This window comes from Bos javanicus, chromosome 4, assembly GCF_032452875.1.
Source record: "Bos javanicus breed banteng chromosome 4, ARS-OSU_banteng_1.0, whole genome shotgun sequence".
Classification (NCBI taxonomy): Eukaryota; Metazoa; Chordata; class Mammalia; order Artiodactyla; family Bovidae; genus Bos; species Bos javanicus.
Window position 1 is genome coordinate 34,215,804 of NC_083871.1, and position 18,983 is coordinate 34,234,786.

General features: G+C 40.7%; 1 protein-coding gene across 1 annotated transcript in view; it reads right to left on the reverse strand.

The window, feature by feature from the left end:
* The window catches only part of GRM3 (glutamate metabotropic receptor 3), a 252,104-nt gene that overhangs the window by 14,095 nt on the left and 219,026 nt on the right, over positions 1-18,983 (reverse strand). Inside the window, exons 4-5 of the mRNA XM_061413764.1 lie at positions 11,121-12,187; positions 982-1,156 (exon numbers count right to left, since the gene is read on the reverse strand). Coding sequence (XP_061269748.1) covers positions 982-1,156; positions 11,121-12,187 — 1,242 coding nt within the window. The remainder of the gene's footprint in view (positions 1-981; positions 1,157-11,120; positions 12,188-18,983) is intronic.

Here is an 18,983-nt window from a genome sequence, read left to right on the forward strand (position 1 = left end):
TGTGAAGTAGTCATTTGTCTCTGTCACTTTCAGCCCTTAGCCCCCACACTTCCCCTTCTTCATCCTTCTGTCAGTGAATTTCTCCTACTTCATACCACAGATTAGCTGAAAATGGCTTAAAAGGTTGTCCCCTTTAGGTACATTTGTGCTTTGGATGACTCTAAAGAATTAAATGCTTCTCTAAGGATAGTTTCAGAGACTTGCAGGCCAAGAGGAGAGAGAATTCTGATTGGGAGTTATCCTGGTATCTTTCACTTCACATTGCCTTCTCTGCTGGTTGTTAGCTGAAAAAACATTGTGTCTTTGTAATAGGAGGTAGATCTAGTCCAAATTTTCCAAGGTGTATTCCAAGGGATGTGAGTTGGTTTTCTTGTGGTTAGATACTTTTAAGAAACTGTAAATAACAGAATGAAACAGGTTTCCTTGCTGTAGAGATTCTTAGAACCTTTATCGTGCTCATGTCAAAGGACGTACTTTGAACTTCCAAGTGGGTATTTAGGTTGCTGCATTTTCCGTCTTATTTGATTATCTTCCTCTTTTAATTTTTATGAAGCACCTTCAGCATCTATGTGACACAAAACACACTTTATAGAGCACCAATCTAGTCCAGCCCTCTAGACCACCTAGGGGAGGAAGCAGTAAAGTGATGTGCTCACGGTTCACTATTGACCTGGTTGGACTAGAAACTTGGTTGTCTGAGTCCACAACATCCTTAAAAATCCCAGTTGTGGTCGTGGGTTTAATATCTGTCATCTCAGCTAGACTGAATACAGGAACTTGCCCTCTTCCATTGTCATTGTATTGTTAGCAGCCAGCACAGCACCGGGCACACAGTGATTAACCAGCACTTTTTAAAACTGAATTGAGATTGATTATGGGTGGACATGTGTTGTCCGTTTCTATGTCTACTGTTCCCCCTCCCAGCCTGCTCCCTACCACAATGCTATGTTTGAAGGGGTCCGTGTCAAGTGCCATACTTACACTGAGAATATGTGGTCCCAGTTCCACTGACACTGAACCTGTTCAAGTGCAGCCTGTGCGTGACCACATTCTTCTGGGGTTGAAACAGGATGATGTGCACCTTAGGTGCAAACAGACATCCCAGGACCACGAAGCCACTCAGGCTAACAGAGATGCACATGGTAGTTGTCTGCACCTACAAGAAAAGGTTGCCTAGTTAGGTATCTTGACTATAAATCCAATACAGTGGGCAACTGAAGAGCTAAAAAATAGAGCAAACTGAAAAAACCAGATCATCTACAGTTCTATTCTTATTCTAGCCAAACCAATACAGCAATTATGTTGAATCTTCTGAGCCTGGGATCCACAGGGAACCATTGCTGAGGATTTGTAAGCAAACACTCTTTGTGATGGGTGTTCCTCAAGGCTTGCCAAGACTTCCCATGGACTTTCTTGCTTTGTTTGTTTTCTTCAGTATATTTGTATAAAAGATACTTCTGCAGAGCTACTGAAGTCAGAATCTTAAGTAGTAAAATATCAGTACTAAGTACTAAGTGATGGAGTGACTCGATGTCTGATGGTTTGAGTTAATCAACTCGGCTTGTTTAAGGTATACTATATTAAGAACAAATTTGATCCTGTTTCATATTTCTGTCTCTCTTTCATGCTGGGGTGCTGCCTATCTGCTCTTGGTTTCCTTACTCAATAGTGGGGGACAGTGTCAATTTTCTTCTAGGTACCGACTCTTAAGCATTTCATTAGCATCTCTCTGGAATTTTGATACATCAGATACTCACTAGTCCATCTTAGTTTCCCTTTCTTTCAAAGAAAGAATTTTCCCTTTATCCCTGAAAGCAAACCTCAGAACTGGGTTTTATCATCTCCTCTTTTTATTCTCTTGCCTCCACTCTTCATCTTCTCTGATCTTCTCATTTGTCCTGGCTTCACCTCCCATAAATTTTTCTGGAAAATCCTAAATTAGATTCTACATATTTAATCACTCTTAGTATGAAAAATGGCAATTAATTATTTCTTCTATCAGTTTCTACTCAGAGTAGCTATGGTAAATCCTAGAGTCATTTTAGAGTTCTTTTTCCTTTTTCTTAAGGCAATGCTATTACCAGATAGCAATAATTTCTCATGCCCCAAAGTGTCTGACCTTCTTCTATAATCAAGGAAAACTGAAGACTGAACAATTAACTAGAAGAGCCACATAGTTTTAGAAGATTTCTTCCTGTTTCTGATTTTTTTAAAAATCAGGTTACATGTATTTCATAACTCTTCAGAATCTGCCTTTACTTTAATTGCTGAAAGTAAATCTCTCCTCACTGTCTTAAAGCTTCTGCTCCCCTAACCACTCCAGTGCTCTCCAACTTGGTCCCTGATTTCAGGCTCCTTTAACTTCTCAGAAAAGTCTACTATCTAATTCCATGATGGAAAAGCCTTGATCAATCATAACTATGTTATTCATAGCAAGTCCATTACTAGCACAATTGTTTTACATAGATATAGAAAACATGTTATTAGAACTGTGTTCTCCCTGCCTCGGATCTGACTGTGGTGCCGGTATGAGAGGGATCACTTATCCCATGAGGGTGAGACAGGTTCAAATGTGCACATTTTCTAAACCTTTTCTAAAAACACTTCTATAAATGTGAAACTCATCACACGTTTTAAGACATTACAAGGAGAGGAGGAGGAAGGCTTTTGTGAGAAGAGCTTGCACAAAGTTGTATTGTGAATTCCACATCCTCTCTACTATAGGGGGATTGTACCCATCTCCTCACTTAAAGTCTAGAGAGAAGGGCATTGGTGTGGCCATTCACAGAAGGTCTGACACTTTTTCTGTGGAGGGAAGATGCTCTGACTGGGAGCCTGATTCCTAGGTGAGAAATGGCCAGTTACTTTTGTACCACAGCAAGGAGACTTGTGAATGTGTTGAAATAGCCCTTAAGAATTTATCAAGGCAGAGGCTATGTGAGTGGGATGCTGGACAAGATGAGCCACGGGATAGAGAACCATTGGGGGGAATCTAAGGGCCATGTGGAGGGGCCTGGAGTCTTTCCCAGCATGGGAAGGAGGCTGGAGGGGGAACAGCTGGATGTTCTGGGCCTAAGTGTGACAACTTAGAGTAGAAAATTGCCAGCCAACTCACTCAAGGACCTGCAAGAAAAAAACAAAACAGCAGGAAATTTCTGATAATCACATGAAAACATCCTTTAATCATCTTCCAGATTATCCCAAGGATGTGTCTTTAACCACTGGGGACTCAAAGATCATAAAGCCATCCTGTTACATAAGAACTGATCTACTTCTTCCTTATTACTCTTTAACCAGAGCTGAGGGGAGAGCAGCTGGTGGACTGGGGACTATGAGCTGGGAGAAAGGGGAAACCGACTGCTACCGCTTGAAGGCAGGCCAGACTGCAGGAGAAAATAAGATTGAATGTTAAGTCAGGATATGGTTTTGATAATTACATGGGCAAGGCATTTGAATTTCCTAACAGACTGTTTCCCACTGAACACTATTGTAGGACCTTATGTTACCTAAGGGCGCACAAAATCATGGACCTCTTGAGCATGGTCGCCTGTCATTCTGTCCCAACACTAACACGGTGCCTTACGTGGTGAACACCCTGTGTTTGTGTTCTCTTCACTGGGATTTCCATCCAGGGCTGGGGGGTGATTACTCTCACTCACTACTAAGGGAACAATGGGAGGCAAAACTAAAGGTGCGTTTTGGTCACAGTTTATGCTGCAAAATTAAAAGGTACTTCTTAATTTTTTTTCAAAACCCAAGTATCAGCCTCATAGTTTCACTTGCCAAATTCCTTCTATAAATCACACTATAAAAAGTCTGCACTTACATATAATTATTTGCCCTGTATCTTTGAACATTCCCAGTTCACGCTGCTCTGTTTTCATCTTCCTCAAGCTCCTAGCAACGCCTGACATGGTTAACCACTTCCTGGATACATTCTTCCCTCACTGACACTTCCTCATCTGGGTTACTAACTCAGTTTGCTAACTTTTTTCTCTTCTACCTGAGCTCTAAGTGCTGGAGTGTCTCAGAACTCAGTTTTGGACACTCTTCCCTTCACCATCTCATTGAGTTCCAGGGTATAAGTACTTCCTGTGTGGATGATATTCACACATGTAGTACTACTTCCAGCTTATCCTCTGGGCTTCCAAACCTATACACTCAACTGCTGTCTTGATCCTTTCCTCCAAGTGTCTCCATTTAAGTGGCACCAAGTGCCACCCAACTGTGCAGCCCCAAACCTGAGAGTCATCCTCAATTTTTTCATTTCTCTTACACCCACACTTCCAGTCCAATAGCAAGTAGTATTTGTTCTTTTGGAAGATAATCCTCTATGATCTCTTGGGCTTCTATATCTTTCAAGCAGCGGCTCTGACTGCCTTTGTTCCAGACTTTCTTTTCAAGAGATTTTTATTGCAAAGAGCCTTAAGAGATGGAGATAGTGTCTGTGAAACAAGGGACCAGCATATCATCCATTAGAGAAGACTCGGGTTCCCTAATCTCACAGTTCCTCCGGGTAATGCCACCACTGACTATGCGGTGGTTACAGTATCCTTTGCCTAGTCTGCAGAAAGTAGGGCTCAGGGAACCAGAGCCAGTGCTAAATTTCCAGCTACTGCTATTGCTTTGACTTATAAAGTCCTTTTTGTCAGCGTCCACAAGACTGTGGCAGGCTAGCATGGTAAATTAGAATAAGTTGAGTAAAATCCAGACTTTATGGTCTTTGACAGCTGTGACAGTGAGATTGGAAAGGTTTTCTCAAAGAGGAAATGTGGGCTGATTAACAGGCCTCGAGAGAAGTCCAGAGAATCTGTAGCAAACAGGTTGACCAAACTATGTGGTCATCCAAGCAATAAATAGTGCTCCACTTTATTGCCATCAATGAAGAAGATTTGAGGGATGGGGTCACAGGCTGAGTAACAGGAAGTGGGTTTAGATAGAGCTGCTGGACCAGTACTGAGATCGCTGCTGACTCTCCTGTAGGCATGGGGTGGATTTCCTCCCTATTCTGATTCGGGTCCTTGATGGGCAGAAAGTTCCACTCTTTTTCACACAAAAGATGCAGGGACATGTGACTACGCTGACCATGAAAAGAGAAACCTTGCAGAGACAAGGTGAATCACTGGGACTTTGCCTGCCTCCCCTGGAAGATGAGGGAGGCAGATGACTATTGCTTGTGAAGGAGGAATGGCAACAGCTGAGCCCCTTATGGCTCATCCCCTGCTGTAGTCTCTCCTGCCAAACTTAGATCCATTCCAAGATGACAAAGGTCTCAGCTTTTTTATAGTGGAAACTGGGCTGCAGAAAAGGAGCTTTGGTCCTTTCTATGAGATTTCCCTGAAACAGAATAATGCTTTGGAAGACCATAGATGAGGCACTGACTAGTATTGGGGCTTTTACTGACCTGCATTGTGTTTAAAATGCTGACAAAAGTGCCACACCAAAGAATGAGAAACTGATGTGAGGAAATCTAGAGAGATTCTTACAGTCGGCTGCAGTGCTGGAACACTTGCCTAGCTCTATGCTAAAACCAGGCAAGACACTAAGCGATGTCATCGTGTTGAGATAGCAGATGCCCTGAGTTGGGACGGATGCCTTTAAAAATGTTGCTGTCTATGTGAGTCAGTGCCAAATAAGCTGAAATACACAAACAACATTCCCTAGGCAGATAGCTACCTGGCTCTGGCCTCCTGAGTCAAGTGGTTCCCAAAGTTGAACAGTGACAATAATGATGATCTTGCCATTCAGTTCAAGGTTCTGGGTGCTCAGAAACATTGGATCTTCATTCAGTTGAACCACACATAGCTCTACATTCTTGAAACACAGAGCAAATGTGCTTTCCTTCCTGGCACACAGATTTGCCTGCTGCCTGGTTCTTCCCTTACTCTCCATCCTGACTGCAGCTGCCTTAAGAAGACAGGAAGGACTGGGTGAAAGTCTTCCCATCCCCAGGGGGAGCTGCCAACTGTAGGCACCAGATCCAATATGCTGGGAAACTTTGGGAAGGTAAGAACTCAAATATTTATGCTCTGTTGGTTACAAACAACCAAGTCACCATCCTACCCAGACCCGTTAGGGAGAGGTTAGGGCTGGGATCAGAATGAGACAAGTGAGGCACTTGCTTGAGAGGGAGATTTAAGGAGGCATCCCAAACTCAGAAGTCAATGATATTTTATTGCAACGTTTCTTAAAAAATTCTTGCTAAAAGCCTATGATGAACACAATACCCACCTTTTAAAAAAAGGATAAGATCGGTAACAGTACTGGGCAGATTCAAAGAGGAGGTGAAAGGTCAGTAACACTGATCTTGTCCTGATGACTGTGTGTGCAGGGGTCACCAGCCCATTCTGCGTTGCCTAGTGGAAACTGGGAAGCCTACACCAATGCTGATGTTCTGGCTACAGTGGTGGCCGTGAGTGATAAAGTCCTTTGTCTCTGAATCAGGAATCTCGTGTCTTCTGTCAGCATCCCAGAAACTGTGGTGGACTCACCTGTTAGACTGCGGGATGGTTTAAAAACCCTTCACAGTTCCTGACAGGTTCTGTCTCCATCACTGACATCCTACCCTTGGCTCCAGTCACCATCAGCTCCAACTGGAACACCTACTACAATACCTAACCACTCTCCCCTCTCCTGCTTTTGCCTTTCTGTCATATAGTGTCTTCAGCAGATTGAATTTTTTTTTTCTTTCTAAAATGTGAGATCACTAAACTGTTCTGCTTAGAAGTGAATTTCAGTGGTTTCTTTTTCCATATAGAACAAAATCTAAACTTCTTGCTATGTGCTATGAAGTCCTAAGTGGTCTATCCCCCCATGCCCTGCCTACTTCTCATATAAAATCACATTTCCATCTACGCATTAAACCGTAGCCAGATACACCTTTCTTTGCTATGACATTTTTGCCTAGAGGCATTTGTGCTTACTGCTTCATCTGTCTAGTGTGTGGAATTCCCCTGTCTGGCTTTTCCATCTTTCAGTAGAGTATTATGAAATGGGTACTAGGAGGGGTGGCAAAGATCTTTTTTGAAAGAACGAGATGTGATACATTTCTTTAAGTCTTCAAATATTCAACGTGGGAACACTGAAATTTCTTTGCAAGTACTTAAATCTTGTAAAAAAAATTCTAAAGTCACCCCCAAGTCTCTGCCTGGATTAAGTACTTTGCCTGTCCCAACCCCAGAAAAGAATCTAGCACCTTGAAACCTGAAGTACAGTCCTTTGCCCAGCAGCATGTCCATCACTCAAGAGCTTGCTAGAAATCCAGAATCTTGGGCCTCATCCCTTCTCACTGAATCAAAATGTTCAGCAATATTCCCAGGTGTATACACCTTAAAGCTTGGGAAGTAGCATACCCCCTCTCCCTTCCATCACAGCACTCACCCCTGCAGGATTTATCCCGACTTTTCATTTGTTCATTCCTCACTCTCCATCTCTATCTCCTCTTGTTCCCTACTAGACTGTAATTTATAAAAAGGAGAGGTGGCCTATGTTAATTGCTGCATCTCCAAGGCCCATGATAAAGGCTCAAATACTTTTGGAAAACATGACTGAACAAAATACTTAGTAATTACCATTTTAATTTTTTATGGAAAACTTTCCACCCAAACGTGGCCTAATTTTTTATTTACACCATGTACACTATGTATTGAATCCCCGATGACTCAGTGTTTGTTTCTTTACACTATCTAGGATGGTTATGTTGCAGTAAAGAAGGAGATGGTCTGGGTATTCCTCAAAGATTCTTCACATTTTTGGATTCTTACCCAAGTTTTTGCTTGCTTTGTCTTGATGCCTCTTATAGAATCAATTAGTCTTGCTTGTTTTAGGCTTTACTCCTACAAATGTATTCCTTCTATTAAGAACAGATAAGTTTGTGGTGTAACATGAAAGGCACGGATTTGGATCCAAAAATCTTGTCCTACTATTTCTTAACTGTGCCACCTGGGAAGTTAATTATCCTCTGAGTCTGTTTACTCATCTTTCCAATGGATAATGAAAATTGCTTTCCAGGGTGCCAATGAGAGTAAGTGAGCTCAAGTATGCAAAGCATTTAGCAGAGTAAGGTTTTGGAGGTCGATCAGGTAGAGTCAGTTCCTTTCTTTCCCTCTTACCTTAATTACGTTATTTTTTTTTGCCCAAGCAAACAACCAACCAAAAGAAAACAAGAAAAAAAAAAAATCACAAGACCTCAAAGCCCTTAAACATTATTTAAATGAATTCTTTTACCTGGTATAATCTGACCAAATTGCCAGTTTCCATGAGTTTCTTACCAGACTCCCCTTACCTCCCACTTGAGAACAACCGATATTACCATATTTTCTTGGTTCATTTCTATTTTGCTTCAAGAATATTCCCTGTAAGCCTTACATTCTCTAACTACCTTAACTGCACTTTCCAACGAAGGTCCAGGGTGAAATCTCACCTTTTTAAGCAGGAGTATTCCTAGAAAGACCAAGTTCTTACTGATCCAACTCTTTTTTTGAAACAAGTAGGCATTTAAGAGTTTGTATCAGTACTTTAATTATAAACTATTCTGCATTAATCTTGAATTCATTCATTCTTGTTATTTTTTCCCAACTGGAGTATAAGCTTTTTGAAGACTGGAAAGGTACTTTATATTTATGTGTAACTCCCAGTGGGTGGCAAAGTACTGAGTCATAAACCTTGTTGACTGATTAGATTAATGGATACTTTTCTAGTGCTGCTGATTCTATCTGAGCCACATGGTTTACCTCTGAGAAATTTAAAAACTCAGTCTAAAACAAGGGGCCGAGTTCCAATACTTCATACATGAAGGAAACCAAGTGTAAGAATTCAGGGGTTGGTGGGATTGTGGGCAACAGGAGTGAAGAGTTCTGTCTAGATACATGAACACTACTCAACCAGCTAATTGTTGCATGTAGGAATTAGGGTTCACAAGTTTCACTTGGTTAAGAGGAGCCAAGAATCTGGATAGCTATATAAAATTTCTCAGTTTTCTAACTTTGACAGATATTTCAAAGAATTTCAGAACAATGCAGGCCACACTAAAGCTATCTATGAGATGAGAAGAGCATGTGATTCATTAGAGCAGCAATTTTTAATCGTGGCTTTAAGTGAGAGTCACTTGGGGAGCTTTGACAGATCCTGAAGTTCAGGCCACAGATCAGGCCAATTAAATCAGAATTTCTGGGGCTGTGCCCCAGGTATCAGTATTTTTTCAAAGCTACCCAGTTGATTCAATGTGCAGTTGAGATGAGAACCACTGTGTTGGAGGCTCTGGTGTACCTTCTCAGTTCTCTTGTAAATTCAGGGTTGGCATTATTGTAAGGATAAGTGAGACCTCAGATGATCTCTGTGTGATTTGTTGCCTTAATTAGCACACACCTCAAAACACTCAACTTTATTGCATTTTACACTCTCTGCTGCATTTCTCTAGTAACTTCTGTCATGTGAAACTTTGGGGCTTCAGTTAATTTCATTTAATCATGATACTGCTATCATGTTAAAGGGGGGAAAAGTCATCTTTAGAAATAAATGCTAGTTCATTCAATGAAATTAAATTTCATTCTAAGTAGTATTTTCTGCTATTTTTTAAAATTAGCTTTTCTGAGAAAGAATAATTTCAAATCATGAGGCTGAAATAATTAACAGTGTAATAACCATTTTGCAGTCCCAATACCCCAAGTCCTAACTACTAAAGATGGCTACCTAAGAACTGGAAAAAAAAATCCTTACAGGTCTTTAAGAGGGTGATGTGTACTGAAAAATAAAAGATAGAATCAGGGGTATTAAAATACATGAATGTAATTCTCCATTTAATCCCCACACTCAAAACTTGTGCTGCATATAATCTGGCCTTTGATTTTAATTCTGACTTCTGATTTAGTTCTGATGTTTTTTCCTTTGACAGATTTTCAAAAATTTTTATAGATAGTCTTAGAAAGCCTGACTGTTACCCCAACACTGAATATATATTCTTCATTTTTCTTATTCTTCCTTTATGGTAGTCCAGAGGTTTCAGTCATATGGTGGTGGATAATTTAATAGACTAGACACACTAAGCTTTGCCAGTCTCTTGATCTGTTGCTGTAAGTAGCTTTGTCTTATTTTTGAGCTGCAATATTCAAGAGGTTGGCAACATAGGAACTGCTGATAAACAAAAGTTTTGGAGACTATTCTAACCTACAGAGGCACTTTATTTGGTGAAATCACAGTGTAACAAGGAAACCATAATGCCTCTGGAAAACTTTATGATGACTTAAGAAAAGTAGAAAATAAAAACCGATTGCTTTAAGAGGGAAAAATTCCTATACTCACTCATACTCATTCATTGGAAGATACTAAAATTACAATTTTAAATGCAAGAGCAACTGATGGATCATTTCAACAATTTGAAAAGTTTTGATGGAATGATGAATCAGTTTCTTTCAGAAAAGATGATAATTATATTGAAGCCCAGAACTTTGAACTAAATATCACTGAAGACTATATGAATAATGATGTAATTAGATTGCCTGAATATAGACAGTAAAATTTTTAACTAATTCAAGGATTACATATATATACCATGCCTACAGGAACTAAAGTTGTAGGAAGAGTACAATAAGTAAACATTGTATTTTAACCCATTTTAGAGAAATAATGATGCTTATCTGAAACTCAAGTGAGAGTTTTTAGGTCTTTAAACTGATCCTGGCTTAATATTGCAAGTCTGCTTTAACTTACAGATCGATCTATGGTAGCCCGGTCCTCTTGTGTCTAATTTAAAGTATTCTCATTAGATTTCTAGTGGTTAAGTCTTATTCTCTCGTCACTCACTTTCTAAATTTAATTAAAAGTTTTAAAGGTGTGTGTGCGTATTATACTTTTCTCCCACCAGATTATAAATTGTTTGAATGACCATGCCATATACATGTATCTTCCTTTCTGTGCCTAGCACAATGTTTTCCACATAGTAAGCACTAATTAAATGCTTTTAAAACACAGTGAATTAATTTCCATATGCAACATGGCAGTTCATCATAGCATTGTTATTTAGCTACCTGATTGCTGAGATAAAGGGAGTCTATTGTAAATTCTACATAACAAAACAGTAGAAGGATACAAGAAGGAAAAGGAGAAACCATTCCAAGACTTACTCTGTAGTCACTTGATGTCACATAAAATATAGGGAGGAAGGCCAACCAGATGATGCACGTGGTATACATGGTAAAACCAATGAACTTGGCCTCGTTGAAATTTTCTGGGCACTTCCGCGTTTTGAAGGCATACACAGTGCATAAGATGACCAGGACTACGTCGTAGGTAAGTGAGATCAACATGCTGGAATCTTTGACGTTGCATTTTAGGATGACTGTTTCCCGCTTCTCTGGAAGGGTGTGCCGCCTGGTGCCTGGAGCCTCCAGGATGAGCCACACAGACACGACCACGATCTGCACCAGTATCAGACCCAGGCAGATGAACACCTGAGAACTCGGGCTGATGAATTTTGGCCTCTGAGCGCCATTCTTTACCCCATCGAAGATGCGGGCAATGCAGTTTGTTTTGGTCAGCAGGGCTGAGTAACAGACAGCGAAGGAGGTCCCCAGCCCCAGTCGGCGCAAGGCGCAGATGACTGGTGACGGTTTGGAAATGAAGAAGAACGTCATGCAATAGGACAGGCCAACTCCAAACAACAGGATGTAGCAGAGCTCCCGGCCTGATGCTTTGACCAAGGGTGTGTTGTTGTGCTTGATAAAAACAGTCACAACCATGCATGTGCACATAAAACCCAGGCAGGCGATGGTGACTGGACCAATGGCCCAGGCGTCTTCCCACCTGATGTAGTCCTCAGGAAGGTCAAAGCAGCCAGATAGGTCTGCAGTGGGCCACTGCCCAAGGCCGCAATCCATACAGGTAAACTCATCAGCCAGGTATTCGTAGGGCTCGCAAGGGATGCAGATCCAGCAGCAGACATCCCCTGGTTGCATATTCTTCATTTCGTTGGGTGCACAAGGGTCGCTGCACTGGGAAGTGGGCATTGAGTTCCGGGACCAGTGGATAGAGTCAACATCTAGTGATAAGGTTTCTGACCAATGACCAACCTTCAGGTAGGAATACTTGCCACCCACATACTGGAAGTTGAACACGTTGTATTGTCCCATGCCATCTCCAAAAGTGTCAAACTTGACAATGCTATCTACACCTTTATTTGCGATGAATGGAGCTGTGATGTGTAAAGTAAAAGAAAAAGAAAAGAACACTGTTTAGGTGTCTTAAGTATGATCAGTCAGTGACTTTATATCATACACTTAGCAGAACTGAAATAACAGGGAACAAGATTCCAAGGCTGAGATAATTTATCAATTACCATTGAATTTACATATTAAAAGCTACTGGAATACTCAAGCATTCATAAATTCATTCACTTAACATTCCTTAATGCCTCCTATGTGCCAAGTGCCAGTGACAATCCATGAGTACAATATAGCGTCTACCTTCAAAGGAGCTGATTACGTAACTGGGGAACTGGGGAACGGCAAACATGCAGTCATAGTCTGTGTGGTATATAAATATTCATTTCTTGAAAAACTCCAAATAGGAATTGGACAGAACTTTAAACCACATCTGTATTATTTATTGAATGCATAGAAATTAAATATTCTCATGGAAGTATATAATTAAAAGGAAGATTTTTTTTGTCTCCTTCAAAGTCAAGAAAAAATATTTTCACCATAAACGGATGGTATTTTTCTTTTAAACAGTTTAGATGATTCAGATGGAAAAAAAAAAACACTCATCCATAATCCTTCAACTGTAGTATTTTCATGTTTTGGAGGATAATCATTCTGACTACATATTTGCAAGCCATCTATATACAGCATGCATGCTAAGTCACTTCAGTCTTGTCTGACTCTTTGTGACCTTATGGACTATAGCCCACCAGGCTCCTCTGTCCATGGGATTCTCCAGGCAAGAATACTGAAGTGGATTGCCATGCCCTCCTCCAAGGGATCTTCCTGACACAAGGATTGAACCCATGTCTCCTGTGGCTCCTGCATTGCAAGCAGATTCTTTACCACTGAGCCACTGGGGAAGCCCCATGTATAACATACTCCTATCTATCTGTCTATCTACACACAACCTGAATATTCTGAAGACACCTACCATATGCAGAAACTATGTAATTGCTTTAAAGTTTGTTCTTAACTGTACAGGACTGGTACCCTCAACACTGTCTCTTATACTGGAGAGTTGGACTGTGAAGAAAAGCTGAGCACCGAAGAACTGATGCTTTTGAACTGTGGTGTTGGAGAAGACTCTTGAGAGTCCCTTGGACTACAAGGAGATCAGTCCTGGGTGTTCATTGGAAGGACTGATGCTAAAGCTGAAACTCCAATACTTTGGCCACCTCATGCAAAGAGTTGACTCATTGGAAAAGACTCTGATGCTGGGAGGGATTGGGTGCAGGAGGAGAAGGGGACGACAGAGGATGAGATGGCTGGATGGTACCACCGACTCGATGCACATGAGTTTGAGTGAACTCCAGGAGTTGGTGATGGACAGGGAGGCCTGGTGTGCTGTGATTCATGGGATCGCAAAGAGTTGGACACAACTGGGAGACTGAACTGAACTGAAGAGCAGCAGCTGTCTAGGCGTGTCTGGTTCCGCTCTTCCAGCTGCTGCTCATCATGTCTCTTGCCAACATCTGCTGCCGTTTTTATGCCACCTTCTCTGGTTGACTCTGTGCCTACTATTTCACGCTGCTGACTTTTACTCTTTCCTTAAATGTAGAGAATGTGGCTGATGTCTCTGTGATGCGTAGACAAATTTTATTAGTTAGGGTAGGCTTGCGTGTGTGGATAAATAGACCCAAATTATGTAAGCATTCAAATACAATGAAGTTTATGTCTCCCTCGTGCAGCAGGCCAAGGTCTTGGTCCATGGGCATCTCTCCTCCACACTCTGATTCAGGAACTCAGGTCCCTTCCATCTTGAAGCTGTACCAGTTCCGAGGGCCTCCTTCTCATCAGCATCCACCCAGTGAAAGGAGAAAAAGAGTATGAAGTAGTTGAACCTGCTTCCTAAAAGTATAAACCTGGGAGTGGCACGTGTTTCTGTTCACATTTATCAACTAGAAATTAGTTACAGGGTCACACCCAACTTCAAGAGTGGCTGGGAAATGTGGCTTCTACAGTGCTTTTGTGCATAAAGGACCTCTGGGAGGATGCCCAAGGATAGTGGTTACCAATGGCAAGAGATGGGAAGTGGGCAGAAGCATGGCAAAGATGGGTGGGAAATTTTTACTGAATTCTTTTATATTTATATTTTTGCATTTTGAAGCACATGATTATAACACCTATTCAAAATACAATAATAAAAAAGGAAAATATACATTAACAATCAAGGAACACCAGATATTTGAGTAAACTTCCAACCTGAAAGACAACCAACCAGAAAAGGAAATTTGGCATCAATAGAGACAATGCAGGGAGCAAAAGATGAAAACTTTATAATAATAATGAGCTCAGAGAGGTAAGAAAAGATGCTGCATCTAGGAGATAACTACAGTCTATTCTTAAAAAGGAACATTCAGAGAGCAAGAATGAACTTTTGGAATTGAGAGCAGAAAATAGAAATTCAGTATAAGGATTGAAAGTTAAATTTGAAAGAATTCTCAAAGTTTGACCAAAATGCTCAGAAGGAAAGTAGAAAATAAAGATTTGAGAAGATTCTATGGAATTTCAGCGTTCAATCAAGAGATGTTGTAGGAAGAGAGAAAGAGAAAGTAGAAGGAAGACAGTATCAAGAGATTCAAAGTAAATTATTGGACAAACTGACTTGGGAAAGGGTGACAAGAGACTATTGCTCTTTCTGATGAGCTTTGTCAAAGTCACATAAAAATTATGTACATGTATTAGTTTTATAAAAATAAATTAGAAAGTATAATGAATAATTGGGCCAGGTCAGGCAGAACAGCTTGCAAAGTAAATAAATAAGGAAAATGATACTGCTGCAAATATTATCACAAGGGCTTGGTAAGTGGGTGGTAAACAGTCGCTTGGTGGAATTTTTTTAATATAAATTTCCCTCTTATTAAATCTGTCTCATTAAATATGTAACAAACCCATTGTCAGCAGAAGTGTTCTGATCTGTAGTTTGGAATAAAGAGCTACTGTGTGTGCGTATTAGTCCCTCAGTCATGTCTGACTCTTTGAGATCTGAGAGAATCTTGCCTGGAGAATCCCCTGGGCTGTAGCCTGCCAGGCTCCTCTGTCCATGGGATTCTCCAGGCAAGAATACTGTAGTGGGTTGCCATTTCCTCCTCTAGGGGATCTTCCCAACCCTGAGCTTGAACTCGGATCTCTTGAGCCGCCTGCAATGGCAGGTGGATTCTTTACCACTGCACCCCTTGGGAAGCCCTTGCTATGTCTATACTAGAAGGAAAAAGAATGAAAGGGGAACCTAGAAGAAAAAGGTAAACTGTATCTGTCAAATATTCCACAAGGGAGAATCTTCCTGTACCTGAATGCTGATCCAAACACGACTGACTTGGGTAGTGAGGAGGCAGGTAGGAAAACTTAGCTCTTTCTCAGGTGTTGCTAGAGTGACTTCAAGTGACGGAGCAGTGTGAGAGTATCGATCCTGTCACCTTCCTGATGCATTCAGAGTCGCTTCTAAGTCAAATGACTCACCTGGGAAATAGTTCAAGTCCAGTGATCTGGAAGTATGGTTCTCTGGAGATGAGCTGTACTGTTCTTTAGAGTGAGTTTCCTATTTCTCGAGTTGAATTTCCCCAAGGGAACTAAGCATCATTCAAAATGGAAAGATAAATCACCTCTGTTGTTGTGGTAACAGCATGAAAAAAACTAAAGGGGTTGGGGAAGAATTGGAAAGATAGCGGAGTTTTTTTTTTTTTTTTCCCACAAAGATTAAGAATCTTTCTCCAAAATCTACTTCACTGCGCTAGTGTCTCAAAATCAGGTCTTCACGTTTCAGAGGAAACCTGATCTGGCCTCGAGTCAGGAGACTAATTTCTCAGTTTAGCTCATTATCCAGTTAGTTCTGGTCCCAGTTTCAAATGGATTTATTCTGGAAGTTTCATACCAAGGTGACCAGCCCTCCTAGGGTCCGTTTCATAGAGACGAGGCAGGACGATACCTTATAAATACTACAGGTCAATGGCAGGAGGAAATTAAATCAGTTCTTTATTTTTTCCTTTCAGACAGAAGTCCAATGTAGCTCTTAACAGGCTGTCAATAATGGGAATATAACTGCCACTGCCTGGGTTCACGTCCATAAATGCTAATAAAGATTGCAAGAGCTACCAGCAGCAACGTGGCTCCAATTTTACAACCAGGCCATCACTGAAATTTCCGTGAACTCTTTTGATGGATTGAAATAAAGACCTAGGTGAGAAGACAGAAAATGGCTTTTCCCTTGAAAGACCTTATTAGGGGTCAAGTGGTGAAGAAATCAAAATCCTCTGGCTGGAGCCAACAGAATCCTTTACAAACATCATGCAGCAGGAAGACAGGAAAGAATAAAAATGAACTCTTGGCTATGTGTAATTAATTTACCTACTGATTAGGAACACAATTGCCGAAGCATTTCCATGGTTATTTACCACCTGAGAGTGGTTGCTGAGGCACAGCACCATCTAGATATCTGAAATGCTGTCTCATACAGGGAAAAATACTGGCTAAGTTCCTCAGGTGCAAGGGAAAGTGAGTGTTCTAGAAAAGCTATTGAAAGAACATTGCGGTTTTTTTAGGGTTAAGATGGTATAAAGACCTCTCCAGTTCTCCTGAGAAGTTAGCATGGCTAACACTTCTGAGGTCTCATTACACGTTTTCCTGTTTCCCTATCTAGAGTCTACATCTTATGGCTGAAATTTTCAGCACTGAAGAGGCGCAGAAAGGAACAATATTTCCTAGACTAAGAATGAAGAGTGTGGAGGCAAGGCACAGAGAAAAGAGCAGTGTGTGGAAATTAGTGAGATTTCGATCTCCTTCAGCCCCAATTCAGGAGAAAGGCTCAGGGTCTGCTTTTGCTTTTTTTTTTTTTTTTTTGGTTTTAGCTGGAAGGTTCATTGTGGCCCCTGAATCTTGGTTAGGGACCATTTTTAACCTGAGCTAATGTAACTACCGCATCTTTTTCTACCCTCTCTTCCCCAAGTCCTGATCTCCATTACATAATCTATTGCTTTTCTCACATGCCCTATGATGAAATTTTTAAGAACTTTTCATTGAAATCCATATACAGAAAAGGGGTAAAAATAAGGATTATCACAAAGTGAATACTCCTATGTAACATTATGGGTGTTAGGAAATGGAACGTTGCCAGTACTCTTGTTCTATCCCTGTCTACCCTTGCTTCTTCCCAAAGGTACCACCATCACCTTTAAGTACCACGAACCATGATTGCCTGATATTATGCATGATATGAATATAGAATAAAGTATGGGTTATGTTAACTCTAATATCTTTTGCTCAAAATTAAGTTTGGTGAGATTCATTCAAGTAACATTAAGAAGCTATAGTTGGTTTACTTTTATTTTTTTTAATTTTATTTTATTTTTAAACTTTACATAATTGTATTAGTTTTGCCAAATATTAAAATGAATCCGCCACAGGTATACATGTGTTCCCCATCCTGAACCCTCCTCCCTCCTCCCTCCCCATACCATCCCTCTGGGTCGTCCCAGTGCACTAGCCCCAAGCATCCAGCATCGTGCATCGAACCTGGACTGGCAACTCGTTTCTTACATGATATTTTACATGTTTCAATGTCATTCTCCCAAATCTTCCCACCCTCTCCTCTCCCACAGAGTCCATAAGACTGTTCCATACATCAGTGTCTCTTTTGCTGTCTCATACACGGGTTATTGTTACCATCTTTCTAAATTCCATATATATGCGTTAGTATACTGTATTGATGTTTTTCCTTCTGGCTTACTTCACTCTGTATAATAGGCTCCAGTTTCATCCCCCTCATTAGACCTGATTCAAATGTATTCTTTTTAATGGCTGAGTAATACTCCATTGTGTATATGTACCACAGCTTTCTTATCCATTCATCTGCTGATGGACATCTAGGTTGCTTCCATGTCCTGGCTATTATAAACAGTGCTGCGATGAACATGGGGGTACACGTGTCTCTTTCCCTTCTGGTTTCCTCAGTGTGTATGCCCAGCAGTGGGATTGCTGGATCATAAGGCAGTTCTATTTCCAGCTTTTTAAGGAATCTCCACACTGTTCTCCATAGTGGCTGTACTAGTTTGCATTCCCACCAACAGTGTAAGAGGGTTCCCTTTTCTCCACACCCTCTCCAGCATTTATTATTTGTAGACTTTTGGATTGCAGCCATTCTGACTGGTGTGAAATGGTACCTCATAGTGGTTTTGATTTGCATTTCTCTGATAATGAGTGATGTTGAGCATCTTTTCATGTGTTTGTTAGCCATCTGTATGTCTTCTTTGGAGAAATGTCTATTTAGTTCTTTGGCCCATTTTTTGATTGGGTCATTTATTTTTCTGGAGTTGAGCTGTAGGAGTTGCTTGTATATTTTTGAGATTAGTTGTTTGTCAGTTGCTTCATTTGCTATTATTTTCTCCCATTCTGAAGGCTGTCTTTTCAGCCTTGCTAATAGTTTCCTTTGATGTGCAGAAGCTTTTAAGTTTAATTAGGTCCCATTTGTTTATTTTTGCTTTTATTTCCAATATTCTGGGAGGTGGATCATAGAGGATCCTGCTGTGATGTATGTCAGAGAGTGTTTTGCCTATGTTCTCCATGAAAAGTACAACTTTCCAAACTCGACCAGGAAGAAATAGAAAATCTTAACAGACCCATCACAAGCATGGAAATTGAAACTGTAATCAAAAATCTTCCAGCAAACAAAAGCCCAGGTCCAGCCAGCTTCACAGCTGAATTCTACCAAAAATTTAGAGAGGAGCTAACACCTATCCTGCTCAAACTCTTCCAAAAAATTGCAGAGGAAGGTAAACTTCCAAACTCATTCTA